This window comes from Cetorhinus maximus, chromosome 2, assembly GCF_964194155.1.
Source record: "Cetorhinus maximus chromosome 2, sCetMax3.hap1.1, whole genome shotgun sequence".
In the NCBI taxonomy this organism is placed as follows: Eukaryota; Metazoa; Chordata; class Chondrichthyes; order Lamniformes; family Cetorhinidae; genus Cetorhinus; species Cetorhinus maximus.
In genome coordinates this window covers 151546011-151566593 of record NC_135880.1, presented here as the reverse complement: position 1 = coordinate 151566593, position 20583 = coordinate 151546011, and the positions used below count along the sequence as shown (strand labels likewise).

The 20583-nt window shown below is 40.8% G+C and overlaps 1 protein-coding gene across 4 annotated transcripts in view; it reads left to right on the top strand.

The window, feature by feature from the left end:
* The window catches only part of LOC144698702 (adhesion G protein-coupled receptor L3-like), an 891299-nt gene that overhangs the window by 286749 nt on the left and 583967 nt on the right, over positions 1–20583 (top strand). For all 4 annotated transcript variants that reach the window (XM_078570511.1, XM_078570510.1, XM_078570509.1 and 1 more), the window contains exon 3: positions 3594–3763. In XM_078570511.1, the coding sequence (XP_078426637.1) occupies positions 3634–3763 (130 nt within the window). In that variant the 5' untranslated portion in view covers positions 3594–3633. The remainder of the gene's footprint in view (positions 1–3593; positions 3764–20583) is intronic.

Sequence of the window (20583 nt, the reverse complement as noted above, 5' to 3'; positions counted from 1 at the left end):
TACCTAGTGAAGTGCATCAATTCACTACATGATTGTGGCCGATTTGCCACAAGTGGCAAGGGATTTGGACAACATGACTCTAGACTTGATTATTCCAGTGCCTGGGCTCACTGACCTACAAACTCAAGCAACATCTTGATGTTAAAATTCTTATCCTTGTTTTCAAATCACACCATGGCGACACCTCTCCCTCCCTTTGTAATCCCCTCCAGATCAACAATCCTCTGAGATATCTGCACTCCCCTAATTCTGGCCTCTTGAGCATCCCTAATTCTAATTGCTCCATCATTGGTGGCATTTGAGGGCAGGACAAGGACCAAGCTCTGGAATTCCATCCCTAAACTTCTGCACCTCGCATTCTTCCTTTAGGATACTCCTTAAAACTTACCTCTTTGACCAAGGGCGGAATTTTACAGCAGTGGGATTTTATGTTCCTGCCGAAGTCAATGGAGTTTTGAATGGCTCACCGCATTTTATGGCCTCATCCCCGCCATGACGAGGCTGTAAAATTCTGGCCCAGAATTTGGTAATCCGACCTAATATCATCTTATGTGGTTTGGTGTTATAAAGCCCCTGTGAAGCGCTTTGCAACGCTTTATTAAGTTAAAGATGTTATATAAATATAAGTTGTTTCAGAATGTTCTTCAGTACTAAATATGTAAGCTGGGTGTGTCCAGAATGGGGACAATTTTCTATAAATGGACAGGTTTATTATTGAATAAATCTGAATTTAAAATCCTATGATTCAGCCAATACTATTCAGCCTAACCTGTTCATTGATGCAGATGGGGTCCACCGTTGGCTGCACTACTTTTGAGGTCCCTCATCTTTGTCATTATGCTTGTTACAGCATATTCAAAATACTTGCCGAGGAAATTTTGGCTTAAGTCCTGAATGGAAGAACAAAACAACATAATTTATGATGTACGTCACTGAGAGTGTTGTTGCAGGAAATTTCAGGCCTTAATTATCTAGACGTTGCATTATGGGAGGGAGTTCTGCACTGTCAGATGTTAAACCGAGACCAAGTCTTCCCCCTCAGGTGGTCATAAAAGTTCCTATGGTACTATTCTGAGAAGAGATTAGAGCTTTCATTGGTATCTTGGCCAATATGTATTCTTCAACCACTAAAAATAGATTATCTGCTCATTTTTCTCATTGATGTTTGTAGAACCATACTATGCACAATTTGGCCATCACATTTCCCTATATTATGACTTCATTTTGGGATTTCCAGAGGTTGTGAATGGCCTCTTTGTTTTTTTTTTATACTGTAAAATACTGCATAATGTTCTCACAAGCAAGGATGTGTGAAAGGTGCTAACAACTCAATGATAGGCTAATCTGTGAATTAGGCCATGATATTTTTTATTTCATTGCCTTCTGTTCACCCTTCCATGGTAGCTTTCAAATTAAGCTGGTTGATGTTTCTGAAGTTTTAATGTGCTGAGCATGTAGATGCCATATCAAGCTGCTCTCCTCCACCTACTGCCCTCAGGGTGGCAGTCATCATGTGAGAAGCGGAGAGAGATTGTTTTGAATACAATTGGGTTCACATCCTTGAATTTGCTGGCTAAATCCTCAAAACAAAATCAGTAATTTTTTCCTGTGTGGAAAGTTATACATCCTTTAAAAAGTTCCAAATATTTTGCATTCCAAATATTTTGCATGTGGTGGAACTCCTAAAGCAGAATTTCAAGCAACCAACACACAAAGTGAAAAGAGGAGCTCTTTCTTATTGAGCTTGATGATTTACAAAACATTCGGAAGAGTGTTTTGTTTTTGTTTAACTCCATGTCACAAGAAAAAGCTTCTGATGTGAGCAGATCACAGTGATGCTGCTGATGATGGTAATGCAGCCCAAAAGGTCATCATTAGGAGAGGATTGATGTAAATTCATGTGATTTATGTTGCGGCTTTGAAATACAGCCTCTGTAGGTCAATTGTAACTTTTAATTTGCTCATATTGGCCATGCAGCTAGCAGAGTGATGGATGGAAGGTTGAGTATTGAACGACTTGTAATATTGTTTTTTACTCAGGAGTTGTTGGTTTGTTAGAGATGCAAGGCCAGCTTATTTATTTTGAGTCACAGGGAAAGCTAGAGCATCGTAGAACTTTATAGGAGAGAAGGAAGCTATTTGGCCTTGCCATGTCTGTGGCGGCTCTTTGTCCCTCATTCCAGCTTTTTCCTCATAATCCTACAAATTAGTTATTTTTAATCTGTTTCTTTGGCCCTTTAGAGCTCCTTTGGAAATTTAATGTTGTAGTGACAGTATATCAATATTATCACAATGAATTAGTAATAGGTTTCTATGTCATTAGGATAATTGCAATTTATTACACCTTCTGGAGCAAATCACTACATCTAATTGGCTGAAGTACTACTCTAGTCCGGAATAGTGGGAGATCTTGACAGAGCTAGTCTGTTGCCCACTCATGGCCAAGTTATTGGCCTGCTCTAAATATTTCTTCCTCTTAAAATGTTTGAACATAAAGGAGTAATAGAAGATTTACTGAACACCCTTCCAATTACGTAATTAAAATATTTTTGCATCATTTATTTTTCAGACCAGTTCATAAATAATATGAACTAGTTCCTGGTGTACTGAATGTGTGTCATTTTAAATCTATGAGGCAGATTTGGATACATCAGAAGAATTGCACATGTGTAGTTGTGGCAAAGCTTTGCTTGTGAATGTGTCACGTTTCACCTTTGATGTTGAGGAATGGGTTACTGTTAGGTTTTGGGATGTTTAATCTTTTTCTTGAGTTATGTTTGTCTTTTTTAAATAAAAGGAAGTGAATTTGTATGTGTTTAAAAAGCCATAGACTGTGGCAGTTAGACGTCAGTGAAGAGATTAAGGGACATGAAGGGATTTTTTTTTTTATCTTGGATGGCCAACAAATAGTTTGTTCTTGTGAACACAGCGTGAGGTCCCTGCTAAGACATACAACCCTGCGTGAAAGAGTTGTCATTTTGGTTGGCAGGCCTGCTGGTGAATACCTGCATGGGTTGGTGCCAAGAGATAATGCCGCTACACTTCATGGAATCAGAATTAACATAGGAAAGGGAGATAAAAACATTTTCAGGCCCCAATCAGTCAGCAAGATTTTTGAATGAGACACTGTCTGTTGTAGGACTTTGGCACAGAAGGCTAATATGTAGGTGGTTTGCAGATTATTTCGAGAGAAAGCTAATGGTAGACACAATTAAATCAGCTCACAAAGGGGCTAGACATTTTTTTTCTTGTTTTTGAGCAAAAGAGGGAAATTGAGTGAAGTGGAATTTTCACGATTACTAAATGTAAAATTAAACAGCTTAACAGTTTGTAGCTGGCACGTCTCCATTCGCCTTTGCAAAGATTGGAGAAGCACCTATGTGTGAAAGACATGACATGTAGTTCATTATCACAAAGATTTCTACTGTTGGACTCCCACATAGCAAAGCAGAAATTATCAGTTTGGTTGGCATTTTTGCTTGTGAAATTCTAATGCAACATCAACTTTTATTTTTACCTCTATAAAATTTAGCTGGAATTTTATTCAATTTAACCTTGTCACTTCTTTTAATAATCAAGATTTGTTCTTTCAGTCTTGCAGCCAGTCAATGCAAAGCCTAAGTTACTGAAGGAATGACCAGTGGGAGCGGTTCCTGTGCCTCACCTGAAAACATTTCTTACACTTTTACTACCAGACTTCATCCAATGACCATGTGGACCCCATGGTTCCTGGTGATACTTGTCAGTACAGCAACTGTAACAGGTAAGTTATTAGATTACAAATGGAACATAAACCTTTGGAGTTAACATAGGAAATGATGTTCATTTAGGAGCCAAATAGAAAATCATATTGACTGTGATTTGACACAGCAGGAATGGCCAAGTGCTTTGACTTCATTGGCTACTTAAGTTGGTCACCCCATTAATTTGCATATATTTTTGTCAGCTGATCCTGTTTAGGATGGAGCAACATTAAGAATGATCCCATCCAAATGTCCAGTCCCATGACATTCAAACAGAACAAAACAAAGAACAAAAATAAGCACAAATAGAAGTTCAGTTGCCTGGACTATTTGGGCTAGGTTGCCAGTGCACAAAGGTCCTGTATAGCCTACAGGTCATTGTTTGGACATTTCTGCTCTCTACTGTGTATAATTTTATAATGATGAATAGCAGGGTTTTAAATATGAATGTGTTGGTACAGGCAGTATTGGCTAAACTCCACAGACCTGAGAGTGGCAGGTTTGATTTCCAGCCAATGCTAAGTTAGCTGGCTTCAAGTGGAATAGGACTTGGAGTACTACCGCAAGCTTATGGAAGGGAATGTTAGTTATTCAGTGACTCTTTCTGGAAGTTTGCATGCAAGAAGATAGCTCACTACACCTTCTCGAGAGCAACTAGGGATGGGCAATAAATGCTGGTCCAGCCAGCGAAGCCCACATCCCTTGAATGAATAAAAAAAAAATAGACATTGGCTGACTTTTGTTTGCGATTAACCCTTGACTAAATAGCCTATTTAGAATCATGTGAGAATGGCCAATTGGTGACGTGTCTGAGGGCTATGATCTAAAGCTGTAAGGGAGTATACCAGCCAAGTCTCACCACACAGATTGTCACTCATTGAGGAAGATTATAGATCCTCTACTAACTCTGTTAACTTGGTACAACTTAGGAGCTTCTTCACCTGTATAGCTCCATTTATTCAGTTGATAACTCACTGAGCTGACGGGAGAGCTTGAATTCCTTCTCTTTTAATCTTCTGAAATGTTTGAGGCCCATCCAACTGTGAAATTTTATAATTTTTTTGCATCTTACATGCTACTAAGGAGCAGTTTGTGAGACTTAGAACGCCAGCTTTGTAGAGCTCAAAATCTAACCCTCCCTGTATGCTTTTAATATTCTGAACATGGAACTGGGTACCATTTACTTCAGCATTTACAGTAGCTATCTACTTGGATGTAATTACAAAAACACCCCAGGAAATGATATTGCCAGTGAATCACAAATGTGACAACAATGCACCATATCAAACTGTGGTAAAACAACCCCCCTGATGCCAGTGGAATTAAAGCTGAAGATTTTGGTAAGAACACTTTATTTAAATAGGAGACTGATAGGTTGTACCTTTATTTGCATTATTGATGAGATCTGATGCTACCAATTAGTGCCTTGACCTTATTAAGTAAGAAAAAAGTATAACTGCAGCATTTTTCAAGCTGAGGAGCTGTAAATAGAAGTAATCTCAAAGTGCCGTATATATTTGATATATTGTTTTATATCTGTGTTTGGGTAGAGAGGGCATAATATCAAAATTCACTCAAGACTCAAATAGTGAGTATACTCAACTGTATCAGTGACTTCAGGGGAAGATAAACAGGTTAGTAGATTGGTAGATATTAGATGAAATTTAATGCAGAGAAAAGCGAGTTGATATATTTTTGGACAAAGAATAAGGAGAGGCTATATGAACTAACTGGTGAAACTTTAAAAGGACTGGAAAAGAAGAGAGACTTCAGGGTTCAGAAACACATATCTTTCCAAGTGGAAGGATAGATTAATAAAGCTGTGGAACAAGAAACACTTGGAATGTTAGGTGTTATAAATACACATGTGGAGTACAAAATCAAGAGTTAAGACAAATTAGACAAAAATTTGGTTAGATGGCAGTAAGAATATTGCCTCCTTTCCTTCCTTTACTTGAAATAAATGTCAAGGCTATGAAGAGGGGATTCTCTCAGTTGAAACTATGGAGTTATGAGCAGAGACTAAAGGAGCTCTTTTCATGAGAAGAGAGAAGATTAAAAGGGCATATGATGAAAATTTTCAAGATGATCAAGGTTTTCCAAAAGGCAAACCAGAAAAAGCTTTTTCCACTGATTGCTGTGTTGCTAACTTGACGGTTTAAGATCCTCACTAACAGAATGAATCGAGACGAACAAAAGTATTTTTTACAAAAACAAAAATTGCTGGAGAAAGGCCTGACAGCATCTGTGGAGAGAAAGGCAGAGATAACGTTTCGAGTCTGTATGACTCTTCTTCAGAACTAAAGAGAAGTAAAAGTGTGGTGAAATATATACTGTTTAAGGGGGTAGGACAGGTGAAGCTGGATAGAAGGCCAGTGATAGGTGGAGGGAAAGGAGAGATTGCGAAAGATGTCATAAACAAAAGGTCGAAGGGGTGTTGATGGTGGTGATACTGGCTAAAAGAGGTGCTAATGGTGACATTAAGAGTAGAAAGCAGAATGAGCAAGTGACAGATAGCCCTAGTGGGGGTGGGGTGGGGGGAGGGGACGGTGTGGGAGAAAAGATTAAAATAGGCTAAAAGGTGGGGATAAAACAATGAATGGAAATAAATTTTTAAAATAATAATAGAAACAGGGGAAAAAATGTATAAATTAAAAAATAAATGTTTGAAAAAAGGAGATCAAAAATGGGTGAGGATGTAGGAGAGAGTTCATGATCTGAAGTTGTTGAACTCAATGTTAAGTCCGGAAGGCTGTAAAGTGCCTAGTCGGAAGATGAGGTGCTGTTCCTCCAGTTTGCGTTGAGCTTCACTGGAACATTGCAGCAGGCCAAGGATGGACATGTGGGCATGAGAGCAGGGTGGTGTATTGAAATGGCAAGCAACAGGAAGGTCTGGGTCATGCTTCCGGACAGACCAAAGGTGTTCTGCAAAGCGATCACCCAGTATTTTTTATGCAGGAGTTGTTAGGATATGGAATGACCGAACAGAGAGAGTGATGGATGTAGAATCCAAATTACCATTTAAGAGGAAAGGATGATTGTAAAAGCTGTAGGGAGAAGAGCAAAGTTATGGGTCTGTGGAAAGTCCCTACAGAGAGCTAGAAAAGATTGTAGGGGAAGGGCATGCAGGGAAATAGCACGAATAGTTTTGTCCTGTATTCTAAAAATTCTGTGGTTTTATGCCCGGTCTAATTTAATCTTAATCAAATACAGCTAAATCACTGTGGTGCAAATGTGCTATGATGGTAAATGGAGCAGTTTTTTTTTAGGAGCAGGCATTTGAAGGAATGGAGCTCACCTGAATCCAATTTATTGATCCAAAACTACAAGAATTGCAATCCATTGCTGATGCCACTGAGTTAATTGGTAGCTAAATCAAGTGGGATACAAAACTGTGTTAAGGGGATATGAACCTCTTTATTTGAATTCCAGTCAATGATAGTAACCTGTATTTCAAAAAAGTGTGACGATGCAGCGGTGTTATTGGCCAAATATTGCATGTTCAAACCCAATTAAAGAGCTCCATAAAAGATACTTTGATACATTGCTGGTTGACAGGGAATCACTGTCTTCAATGTCAGTAGTAGTGCAGAATTTTGTCCTTATGTTTCAACCACAGTAAGCATCTTTACTGATTTGATTGATCTGAAAGCTGCAAAGCACGAAAAAAACAAAGTAACTGAATCTGTGGCTCGATGGTAATAATAAACTCTGCTTGTGGTGTCCCAGGGAATTGAGGGTTGTGAGCCCATTTGAAGGACATGACCAGCAGTTCGTCTCATCTTTCAGATCAACCTGTCTGTCCTCAGTTTCCAAGTGAGGTCACCTGTTAGTACTACACTGTAGGAATTTGAGGTCCTGAAAGCAGAAATGTTATAAGACATCAGGATGATAAATGAAACTGCCACAAAGAAAAGGTGCAAAATTATTTACTTTTCAGCGGCACTTGATTACAGAGGAACATAAACCCCGTAAGTGATGTGTGGATGGAATGCCATAAAATCTTTGAATTTTGATTGATTCTGCTGAACCACTTCTAGATTTGTTAGTCACTTCTCTAAATAAAATTTGTACTTTGACCTCATTGGAGAATTTTTGGATCGGTTCAGTCCTTGAAAAGTAAAAGGCATGGAAACATAGAAACATAGAAAATAGGAGCAGGAGAAGGAGTAGGCCACTCGGCCCCTTGAGTCTGTTCCGCCACTCACTATGATCATGGCTGATCATCCAACTGAATAGCCTGCTCCCGCTTTCTCTCCATATCCTTTAATCCCTTTCGTCCCAAGAGCTATATCTAACTCCTTCTTGAAAACATACAATGTTTTGGCCTCAACTACTTTCTGTGGTAGCAAATTCCACAGGCTCACCACTCTCTGAGTGAAGAAATTTCTCCTCATCTCAGTCCTAAATGGTCTATCCCGTATCCTTAGCCTGTGACCCCTGGTTCTGGACTTCCCCACCATTGGGAACATCCTTCCTGCATCTACCCTGTCTAGTCCTCTTAGACGTTTAATGGTTTCTATGAGATCCCCCCTCATTCTTCTGAACTCCAGCGAACATACTCCTAACCGACTCAATCTCTCCTCATATGTCAGCCCCGCCATCCCAGGAATCAGTTGGGTAAACTTTCGTTGCACTCCCTCTATAGCAAGAACATCCTTCCTCAGATAAGGAGACCAAAACTGCACACAATATTCCAGGTGTGGTCTCACCAAGGCCCTGTATAATTGCAAGAAGACATCCCTGTTCCAGTACTCGAATCCTCTGGCTATGAAGGCCAACATTCCATTTGCCTTCTCTACCGCCTACTGCACCTGCATGCTTACCTTCAGCGACTGGTGTATAAGGACACCCAGGTCTTGTTACACATTCCCCCCTCTCAATTTATAGCCATTCAGATAATAATCTGCCTTGCTGTTTTTGCTACCAAAGTGGATAGCTTCACATTTGTCCACATTATGCTACATCTGCTATGCATTTGCCTACTCACTCAGCTTGTCCAAATCACACTGAAGCATCTCTACATCCTCTTCACAGCTCACCCTCCCACCCAGCTTTGTGTCATCTGCAAATTTGGAGATATTACATTTAGTTCCCTCATCAAATTCATTAATATATATTGTGAATAACTGGGATCCCAGCATCGATCCTTGTGGTATCCTACTGGTCACTGTTTGCCATTTGGAAAAAAGACCCGTTTTATTCCTACTCTTTGCTTCCTGTCTGCCAACCAGTTTTCTATTCATCTCAATACACTACCCCCAATCTCATGCGCTTTAATTTTACACACCAATCTCTTATGTGGGACTTGGTTGAACGCCTACTGAAAGTCCAAATAAACCACATCCACTGGATCCCCCTCATCAACTCTACTAGTTACATCCTCGAAAAATTCCAGTAGATTTGTCAAGCATGATTCCCCTTTTGTAAATCCATGCTGACTCTGTCCGTTTCAGCCATTGTTTTCCAAGTGCTCAGCTATTAAATCTTTTATAATGGACTCTAGAATTTTCCCCGCTACCGACGTCAGGCTGACTGGTCTGTAATTCTCTGTTTTCTCTCTACCTCCCTTTTTAAATAGTGGGGTTACATTAGCTACCCTCCAATCAGTGGGAACTGTTCCAGAGCCTATAGAAACTCGGAAGATCACCACCAATGCATCCACTATTTCTAGGGCCACTTTATTGCGAATGCTCCTTGTATTAAAGCACAAAGCTTTAAGGCTTGTCTTTTTAATGCTACTTGTCCCATTCCCACTAGTTTTCACTGAGGCCCTGTTTGATTCTTGCCCTTGATTTCTCTGTCCATCACTTTTCTTATTCCCCTTCCTGTCTTTTGTTCTTGTCCTTGAACCCCCTCTGACTCCTTGCATAGGTTCCCATCCCCCTGCCATTTTAGTTTAACCCCCCCCCCCCAAAACAAACAACCACTCTAGCAAATGTTCCCCCTAGGACATCAGTCCCGGTCTTGCCCAGGTGTAACCCGTCCAGTTTCTACTGGTCCCACCTCCCCCAGAACCGATCCCGATGTCCTGGGAATCCCCCTCACACCATCTCTTCAGCCACGTATTTAGCTGATATATCCTGCTATTTCTACTCTGACTAGACTGTGACACTGGGAGTAATCCTGAGATCACTATTTTTGAGGTCCTGCTTTTCGAGTTACTTCCTAACTCCCTAAGTTCTGCTTTTATAGCCTCATCCCTTTTTTTTTAACCTATATCATTTGTACCAATGTGTACCACGACCATTGGCTGTTCACCCTCCCCCTTCAGAATGTTCTGTAGCCGCTCTGAGACATCCTTGACCTCGCACCAGGGAGGCAACATACCATCCTGGAGTCTCGTTTGCGGCCACAGAAATGCTTATCTGTTCCCCTTACAATTGAATCCCCTATAACTATTGCATTCCTACACTTTTTACTCCTCCCTACGCAGCAGAGCCAACTGTGGTGCAACGAATTTGGCTGTTGCTGTTTTCCCCTGAGAGGTTGTCCCCCTCAACAGTATCCAAAGCGGTATATCTGTTTTACAGGGGAATAGCCTCAGGAGATTCCTGCACTGCCTGCCTAGTCCTCTTGCTCTGCCGGGTGGTCACCAATTCCCTTCCTGCCTGAGGACTCTTAGCCTTCGGGTGTGACCACCTCTCTACACATGCGATCCACGACATCCTCCACCTCACAGATGCTCTACAGTGTCCCCAGCTGCCACTCCTGCTCTGGAACCGGGGCTTCCAGGAGCTGCAGCTGGAGACACTTACCATACACATGCTGGCCCCGGGCACTTGAAATATTCCCGGCTTTCCACATAGAGCAGGAGGAGCACACCACGGCTTTGAGCTCTCCTGCCATGACTTACCCCATTTAAATTAAATTAAACCTTTTTGAAGATACTTAATATTAAATAATATCAATTACTCTAGGGCCCTTCTTTGCTGCTCCTCATTGTTACAAAATATAGCCCTTACAAACAAGCCACAAAATAAGACCTTAAAAATTATAAGCGATAAAAGTAGTGAATACTTACCGGACCGTACTCACCGAACTCCCTCAGTCACCAAACTCGAACTTAAGCACTCTACTGCAGCCCAAAGCAGCACTCCAGTGCTGGGCACCAGTAAAGGCCGCCTGAAAACACTAATATGATACTACCTTATTGGTTTCTAAGGAGTCGTACTAATAAAGCTGTTAAATATGCTGCAATGACTCATGTCGCTGACTGACTTTATTTTTTTATAAATATATCTTATGCTGTAGTTCCCTTTTGTATTTACTAACTTGCTCGGTAACCTTCCGCCATACTTCACCAGCTGGTAAAGCCCTTTATCTCACAAATGCCACAAGAATGGCTTTACCCAATTTCATCTAGAAAGGAACCACTTTAAAATTTCTAATGTCATCCAACAAATGTTGACTGGATTGCCCTGGGATATCCCATTTTATTTATAAAACCTTTCTTGGCAGTGTGCTGATTCAGAGAGCTCATAGAATCCAGATGTTCACAAGAGCACATTGTTGCAATTCAGATATTGTTTGGAGAAAGGAGCATTTGGATGGATGACTTTGTTTTCATAAAGCTTAGTGGACTGCTCACCAATACATATTTTTATTGCTCTATCCTTCAATTATGATCACCTTTACGCTCCCACCTTAAAACAGCAAGGCTGGGATTTTCTGGCCCCATTGTGGCAGGACCCGCCGTGGGAGATTCAATGAAGTCCATTCACTTTCAGCGGGACTGGACAATCCTGGTGGTGGGTGGGGCTGGAAAATACAGCCAAAAAAGATTTTGCCCTTCAGAAGTAATGTGATAAATGCTGGCATTCTGAAGTAAAAGTCAGAACATGATGTAGTAGGTCAATCATTATTGACTAGTTGTTTGGGGAAAATATAACATAGGCATATCCAGACCACAAATAGCCTCAGCCTCAGATTTAATACCTGGTTGGGTCAGTTATGATGGAAGTACCATCTTCATCATTGTTGGATGTGAAAGGGCAAAACTTGCCAAATTGATGATTTTCTCCTTTACTAAAGTCTGTTCAGGACCTGTACATTATATTAAATGATCCTTATGTCTAAAGTGGCCCCAGCAGATGTGTTTTTCAAAGCCCTGTTTGTTTCGCTATGCTGAGATGGAATGCACCCCCCACACCCCCGCCACCACCAAACAAGCCTGTGTCATGGTTGGTGTGCCCTTCCCCCTTCACCAAGTCCCAGTCTCAAGCTCCAGCCTCTCTCTGAGGCTGTTGTCTCCTGCAGCTGATTTTCCCATCCACCAGCTGGCCAGCCTTTCAGTCAGGCTGGTGGCCAGGAGGAAAACAAAAGATTATTATTTTAATGTGGTCCTGCTTTAAATTTGGCAGGACCCCTGTGCCTGGCCTCTTGGAGTTCTCCACCTCAACCCAGCAACCAACTCTCCTCCCTAATAATATCAGGGCCAATGTGCTTAGTTAAATAATATTGCATGTATCAACATGATATTTGGCAAGGAATTAAATTATACAGAAGCGCAATGTGTAGGATATAGCTTTGTGTTCATGTCTCTCTGGACTTTGTGCTTTGAGTGAGACTTAATGAATATAGCAAGACTGGGAAAATGTAGGAGCAATGACATTTGGAGGTGAGAGAAGAGGAGATTTGGTGGGCAAAAGTAGAAAGGTAGAATAAATTTTAGAGCTATTGGAAGAGAAGATGCGGCAAAAGTCAAGTATGACTGGGTGAAGATCGATTGAATAATTAGATGTTATTGGGATGGATGGAGGGAGGAAGAAGCAGTGGCAGAGAAGATATCGGAGATTGACCTGAGTATGAAATGCTGCATTATCTGAAAATTAAAGATACTTCATGAAGGATTTGGGAAGTTTTTGAAACGACTTCTTGCAATTTGGAACACAGCAAGGAAATATTAGGCTAGAGGTGTGAAAATCAAAACTCGAATGGCTTGTAACATTTGATAGGTACACTTGTGGTAACAATTTTTTTCCTTCTATTATCTGTTTTGATTTTTGAGCCTTATCCAAACTAGATTATGATTTAAAACCAGAAGGGATTATTTTTGTATATTTCTTAGAGTCTAAAATATGAGTTATATTCTCAGAGCCACTGCATTTGCTGTAGCTGTATTGGAAGGAGGATGTTGTGATTTATTTAATGTATTTTGGGGGCAGGGGGGATTGCAGTAAGTGAGTGTGATTGCATGATTTTGGTTACAAGAGTTGATGTGCAGCACACTTTCACACTGTATCGTTCGATCATCGTAAAATTGGAATTCTGTTTCGTTGCAATTATTGTTACAGTGTGTGTGTGTGTGTGTGTGTGTGTGTGTGTGTGTGTGTGTTTGTTTGTTGGACTTAACAGCATGATTGTGAGACATGGAAACGCTTAATTGAAGAAAACTGTAACTCTGAAGTTGCAAGGTTGATATTTTGGAGCCAGTTTCATTAACATTTGTGACTGGTGGGGAGCCTCAGCCCTGGCAGCGACATTGGGAAATAGTGGGTGTAGCATAGCTGATTTCTCTATCAATTAGAGTGACTGAAGGAGGAGGAGCTCCCTGCCGATTGCGACTGTTCATAAAATTGAGTACATTGAAGTCACCTTGAAGTCATCTGGCATGCTGTAGAAAAGTGACTGTTTTTGCCCATGAGGTGCTATCATTTCAAGTGTCTTGTACCCTCAACCCCAGATATAGTAAATTAGTTCTAAGACAGTTTGTTTCATGTGTCATTGGTATGAATCCATCCCATGCTGTCTGTATGGAAATCCCTTCTTTTGCGGTTTGTCAAAATTCTACATGAAATGAGTTTGGATAGCCTCAAATCCAATTCCAAATAATTTTAATTCCCACAACACAAAGCTACATGTAAGGTAAAATAAATTGGCATTTAAATTGACAATCTCAGATGGACCTTAGGCCAGCTAGCTGATCTGTAATGTGGATAAGGTCATGCCGATGCTCTTCAGCTCAAAATTAAGGATGATTGACTTGATTTTCTACATGTAATGAAATCATTAATAAATTCACTATCTTCTTCCCTGCCCCCACTGCACATGTTCCTCGTGCTTCCCCTGCTCTCTCCTTACCCACTCCCTTCTCGCGTATGACCGCCACCTCTCTCCTTGCATCCTGTGCATTCCCTCCTCAATGTTGAGCCTCTCCCTGCTCTCCCCTCACAGATCCTCACTTGTCCTGTTCTGCCACTTTCCTTACATGTGCCCTGCTCAAGTTTTTTTCATTTATGGTATCACTACAAATAACAAGCAGAGGAAATGTTATCCCTTTGTTAGACTAGGCCAAGGACACATATATTATGGATTGGTTCCACTGAAAATTGTTTTCATATTGTGCTGATGCTCTGATTCTGCCTTGAATACATTGGTGGGTTGGGGCAGGGGGGAGGCTTGGATTTAGTGTACTGTCAGCAGCATTGACGTAGCCGTGAATAACTATGGAATTTGGAGAACTTGGACAAAGAATACTCTGTAGCATTGTTGTTGGCATCAGCTTGAGCTGCTCACATAATTGGCTCCTTCATTCTCTTACCCAATCAGGTGATACAGGCTTTTATTTTTGATCAGTCCATAGATGTGGTATTGCAATTATCTTTTCCAATTTGGTTTGGACAATTCAGATTCTCATCAGGCTGCTGCTTCAAATATGGTGTATATGGGAACCAGATGGGGTTCATTTTGGCTTATTTATTTTAAAATAATTAAATAAAATGTGTTCCATATGAAGTAAAAATGCAAAACTGCATGTGTTGTTTGTTTTTAGGTTCTATTATTTGGGGTTAGAGCCTGGGTACTAATTTCTATGACTCATTTGGTGCATGGATCCTTCACATTCTAATATATCACATGTACTGTTTTTGTTGATTTGCTGCTGGAACCTTCATTGATGCCTTTGATACCCCTAGGCTTGATTATTCCAGTGCTCTCCTAGCTGTCTTCCCATATTCATCCTATATAAATTTGAGCTCATCCGTAACTTGCAGCAAGTCCCGTTCACCCGTCAGCCCAGTGCTTACTGACCTACATTGGTCGAGCAATGCCTCTTTTTTTTTGTAAGATCTCATTCTTGTTTTCAAATCCCTCCTTGGTCTTGTCCCTCCAGCACTACAACCTTCCAAGATCACTCTGCTTTTTGAGTTCTGCCCTCTTGTGCACCCCTGATTTTAATTACGTCAGCATTGACAGCAGCTTTCGGCTGCCAAGACTTAAACCCTGTAATTCCCTGCCTGAACCTTTGTCTCCTCTTAAAACTTACTACTTTGCCAAGATTTTGGTCACCTATCTTAATATTTTGTTACATAACTCAATGTTAAATTTAATAACGCTCCTGTGAAGTACCTTGGGACATTTTTACTATATCAGAGAAGCTGACTAATTACAAGTTGTTATATAACTGCAAGCTGTTGGTGTACGTGGTGAATTTCCCAGGAAAACAGATTGGTATAATTTACATTGTTTTTTTTTTAAAGCATCAGTCTGTGTCTCATAGATTTTGAACTACGTTTCTGCTGGTTTTTAATGTAATAAGCAAAGCAAAGGGCGTGGCTGAAAGCAAATCTTAAAAAGAATGGATGTCTTGTGAAATTGAGCTTCGCATTGCTGTCTGCACAAAAGTTGGAGATGATGTATTGGGATAGTGAGAAATCACTGCTCCTCAATCTCACAGTTTGTAACCTTTTATCATACTATGGTGCTGTACCACACTGTACCACATGCCTGAACCATCTTTTATTGGTTAAGGATTGAGCTCTGAACTTCCTGCTGAAAAAAGCACTGGCTTTTAACGTGAGTTAATATTATGTATAAAACTGACCTCCTGTTGCTTGACTGGTATTTGCTAACTCAGAAATCCTCCACCTGTGAATTCAGTTTGTGGCTCAGCTTTATTGAGTGAAAACACTGAACTTCCTAGTCATTGTTATGAGGGAAATAACTTTTGTGATTTGAAGGGACTATGCATTGATTAGGCTGCTTTTTTTTTCAGTATTTTGTAAAGTATTTCACCCAGGGCCATCCACATAGCACTTGGTTGTCCAGATGTCACAATGAGTGAACTTTTCTGTCCTGAGAGGAGAACAAAAAAGAATCTCTCATGACTACCTGTGGCTGCTATATTATTAGGTCACATGTTGGCGCACAGATTGTGTCTGCAATAAGTCCAATCACTCCATTTAGTGAAAATTAGCAGATTGCAAATAGGGCCTTAAAATGCAGAGGCTCGTACAATGGTTGCTAAGTTTGGAGGGACGGAAGGGAGATGGGCCAGTGTCCATTATCTCTGGAAATAAATACAAAATGTCACATTTTATCCATGAATCAAAACTTGAAAAAAAAAATGTGTTACTGTAAATGATCACATATATTTGACCTTGAATACCTAAGTGCTTTTGATGCAATTCAAGCATCATTATCACTGAACACAGAATCCCATAAATGGGATACTTACACTGCAACAAAAATGTCTAGAAACAGGTAATTTATTGCAGGGTTAAGTAATGTACATAACATTGAGGAGAACATTTTTGTGCTATGTGAGTTGATGGAAAATTAATTAACGTTATATTTTAAAGAGCCTATTTTGCTGTGTGAATAGGTTGATAGTAAAGGAACAGTTTGAGCAATTATTCTGTTTGTTCATCCTTAATTACAGGCAAGAATTTCAAATGCAGGTGATCCTTGATATGAGAAGCATTAAGATTAGACTGGTATTGAGTCAAAATACTAAAATCAAACTTGTTCTTGAAATAAAAGCCACAGAACTGAATATGGTAGAACTATAGCTTTACAGTGTACTTCCCATCTCCAGCCCACCCCAACACAGTCACTACAGTTTTGGTGCAGCCTAACCTGACCTAAACTGGGTTCAGACTCGTGACTTTCACTCAACATTGCTTTGGAGTCAGTTTGGGCCATGACATCAATTTACACAGCACAAGTTTTGTATCTCTGTAAAGCTGAAACAACATTGATAAACCTGCTGTGTGAATGCACCCTAAGCGATATAAATCTTCCACATGGCAGCTGCACACTTAATATAAGGGTACACAAAAGAACTGAATGGAACATCTCATGCTGAACAGGAATTTAATAAAAAAGAGTGGGAACTAAAGGAGGAAGGTTGAAACATCACAAAGCACAGTAAATAAAAACACTTACTGGTAGAAGAGGACATTATTACAACAAGAGAGGATATAGGTAAGTAAAAACAGAGGAAACTCATAATTCGAATTGAGGAATAAAAGAGAATTAAAAACTAATAGGAGTTGTCTACACACCGGATGGCAATAGTGAAGAGGCAGAATATGCTAATTTAGAGATTAGAGAGGCTTGTAGGAAAAGCAGAGTTGTTTCAATGGTTGTTTTCTGGACTAATATGCTCTAAAACCAACAAGAGGACAGAGCATATGCTAGATTTAATGAACCAGATTTAGCTAAGTAATCTAACAATAAGGGAACATACATTTAACGGTCATCATAATACGATCACATTCAATGTTAAGTTCTAAAAGATTCTAGGTATGGTTGACTTCAATAATTTGAGTCAGAAACTGATAATAGCAAACTGGTCAGGTGAAACTACAAGTGAACAGTGTTCAAACAATAATTTAGATTAATGCAGGACCAGTATACACCTCCAAGCAGAAAGAGCTGTACCACTCAAACAAAACTGCCATGATCAACAAAAAAAGGTGAGAGGTAACCAAATTAAAGGAAAGAGCATTTATAAATGCAACGATTATTAATTCTAGACCAAAAGGTGGGTAGATCAATATTTTTAAATATTAAATAACTAGGGACAGCGGAAATCCAAAGAGATTTAAAAGATTTGTATGCAGAGAACACTAAAATGTAGTGATTAGGGACAAAAAAGGTACCAAAATGTTAACATTAGCCTTTATATCTGGAGGACTGGATATCAATGGATTGCAAAATGAGTGGAAGTTGAGAATTTGGGAATAGGAATTCAATGACGGGGGTGGATGTGGTTTCTCATGCCCATCTCAAAAGGAGTGAACCTGAGAATTCTAAGTATCTAGGTGATGTATCTAGACATTTTATATTTGGATTTTGTGGCCTGCTTGGATGTCGGCTGGAATCTAGATGTGGAAGTCCCATCCCCATTTCCAACAGATTGAAGTTTTGCCGGTAGGGGTAAGGGAGTGGGGCATGATTGCCGCAAGAGAAACCTGAGCTCAGCACTGAGTTCAAACAGACCTCATTTTGACTTCCCCAGTGTGGGAATCACAAACTGATAGAGTAAATGTAAAGCCTTTTGAAGGACGGGTAAGGCCTGTATAACTGTCATGATGTGAAATTATTTAAATCCCCAACCCATTAAAATGAAAAAAAAAGGCTGCAGATGTAAGTGAGAGGTTTTAAAAAAAAAAACTCTGTTTTAGTGGTTTCAATAGTTGTTGATGTTTCCCCAGGGGCTCTTTATGAATGTGTGGCTGATTTCATCTCAGCGATGGAGGGATGGGTCTGAGTTCATAGTTTGATTAGCTGCTCAAAGAGGTTATTCAAGGATTATCTTTCTTTGTGGGGTTGTTTACACAAGAAATGAACCACGAGATTTAAAAGGTTTGAATGGGCTTTCATCAATGGAAGTTTTGAGTATTGCTGAAAAAAGACATTTTGTCAAAACTTTTCATCTTGCACTTATCAGGGCAATTGCAAGAACACCAATGTCAGGGGAAGCAATAACTTTATAAAGCTGCCTGGTTTAAATTTCAAACAATGCCAGGTGGTTAATTGTCAGTCACCATTAACTGGTGCATTCTCCATGGCAACGCCTCTACCAATCAGAATCCACTTGCCAACCAATCAGTACTCTCTTCTCATGCAGTTTAAAGTTGTTGCTTCCCCTGACATTGGTATCCTTATGATTGTCCTGATGAGTGCAAGACGAAAAGTTCTAACAAAATGTCTTTTCTCAGCAGTACTCAAGTTCTGTACTACCAAATGACTATTAATGGGAGCTTTTTTTAAATATAGTGAAGGCTGAATTACACTTTTTGAACTTTATTTTACAATAGGTCCCCATTTAACATTGCCCCATTTTTCGTTGTTTCGCTTTAATGTTGATCAGTTAATAGACCTGTATTCTCATTTCATTGCATTGCAAGTTTCCTTTTAAAGTTGTTTCACACTGGTATATGTAGGGCCACAGGAGCCAATTTTGGAGCGGCCTCTCCCACTCCCTGACCATTTCTCTCATCACTAACACTCCAGCTTGCAGTCTCTGCTGCTCCCTAACCCGCCCTCTCACTGCTGACACTGACTCATGGCCTCTCCCACTCCCTAACCCGTCCTCTTGCTGATCTTCCTCTCATCAAACCTTCCACTCCCTGAATAGCCCACTTGCTGCTTCCCTTTCCTGAACCCTCTTTTGTTAGGCCACAACTCGATTATTGTGTCCAGTTCTGATCTCGATGTTTCAGGAATGGTCTGAAGGCCCTCAAGAGGATGCAGAGAAGATGTACCAGAATGGTTCCAGGGATGAGGGATTTCGGCTACAAAGTTCGCCTGAAGAAGTTGGGGTTGTTCGCCTTGGAGCAAAAGAAAATGAGGGAAGAATATTATAGATGTCCAAGATTATGATAGGCTTAGAAAAGGTAGACAAAGAAAAGCTGTTCTCATCAGCTGATGGTACAAGGGCTAGGGGGCACAGATTTAAGACATTGGGCAAGAGATACAAGGGGGAATGTGAGAAAGAACATTTTACACAGTGAGTGGTAATGACCTGAAACTCTCCTACTCTGAGGATGGTGGATACAGAGACTATGGGCAGAATCATCCTTGAATGACGCTATTGCTGTAATAGGCGTGTAAAACAATGTTTTATCCACCAGCTGCAATGGCGATTTTCATGCCATATTGTCTCCTTCCCACCTCATTATTTATGCAGTCACAGGAAACACGCCATTTTGCTGGTGGGCTTCTTCTGATTTACCCGCCACACCATCACCTCACTACTTTCTTATACCGGGCACCATATTTGAACTACAGCTGCGTGTACAGCTGTCAGTGCTTGCAGCCCAGGACTGCTGCATAGAAGACAAGGAACCCGAAAGGCAAGAAGGCTGCAGTCCATCATTTTTCTGACATGTCCCTGGAACACCTTTTCGATGCTGTGGAGGGCCGCTGTGATGTCCTTTGCCCCAGCCCTGGCTGCAGGAGACCCATCAGTGTCAGCATTCTAGCTTGGGAGGTGGTGGCAGAGGTGGTCAATGCCAACATTGCACAGAAGATGTTGGCCATCCAGTGCAGAAAGAGGATGAATGATCTCATCTGTGCAGCCAGGTTAAGGCAACCTTCTCATCACTTTAAACTCTCACACTCACAAGGCCATCATACCTTCACTGGCATCTCACTCACTGCCTGCTCAAGGGGCATCACTACTCACTCTCTCACACATAACCTCACATGCCCATCTGGCCTCATCTCCCCTGGAGACTGCCTCCTCAGCCCTCACCCTCTTGAGGCCACTTGCACAGGTCAACATGTACCCCCACACACGCACCCTGGGATACCCTCCTTCTCCAGTACAGTCCATACCCTGCAGCCTCTTCCTTTGCTTCAGGCCACTTCTCCCCCTTCCACAAGCAAGCCCTAGCCAGCAGCTATTGAAAAGCCACCCCTGCTTTACAGCTGGTCTGGTAAGTAGAGACCTGTCCATGAGCCCCCCTAACAGTGATGTGGTGCTGCTTGCGAAGCCTGGTACTGATGACAGTGTGAAACCAATTTTTGGCCTTCTCGCCATATTGTCCACTCATTCTGGGGTGGGGTGAGGGAATGGGTCTGACTGGATTGTGCACAGAGAGCCAGT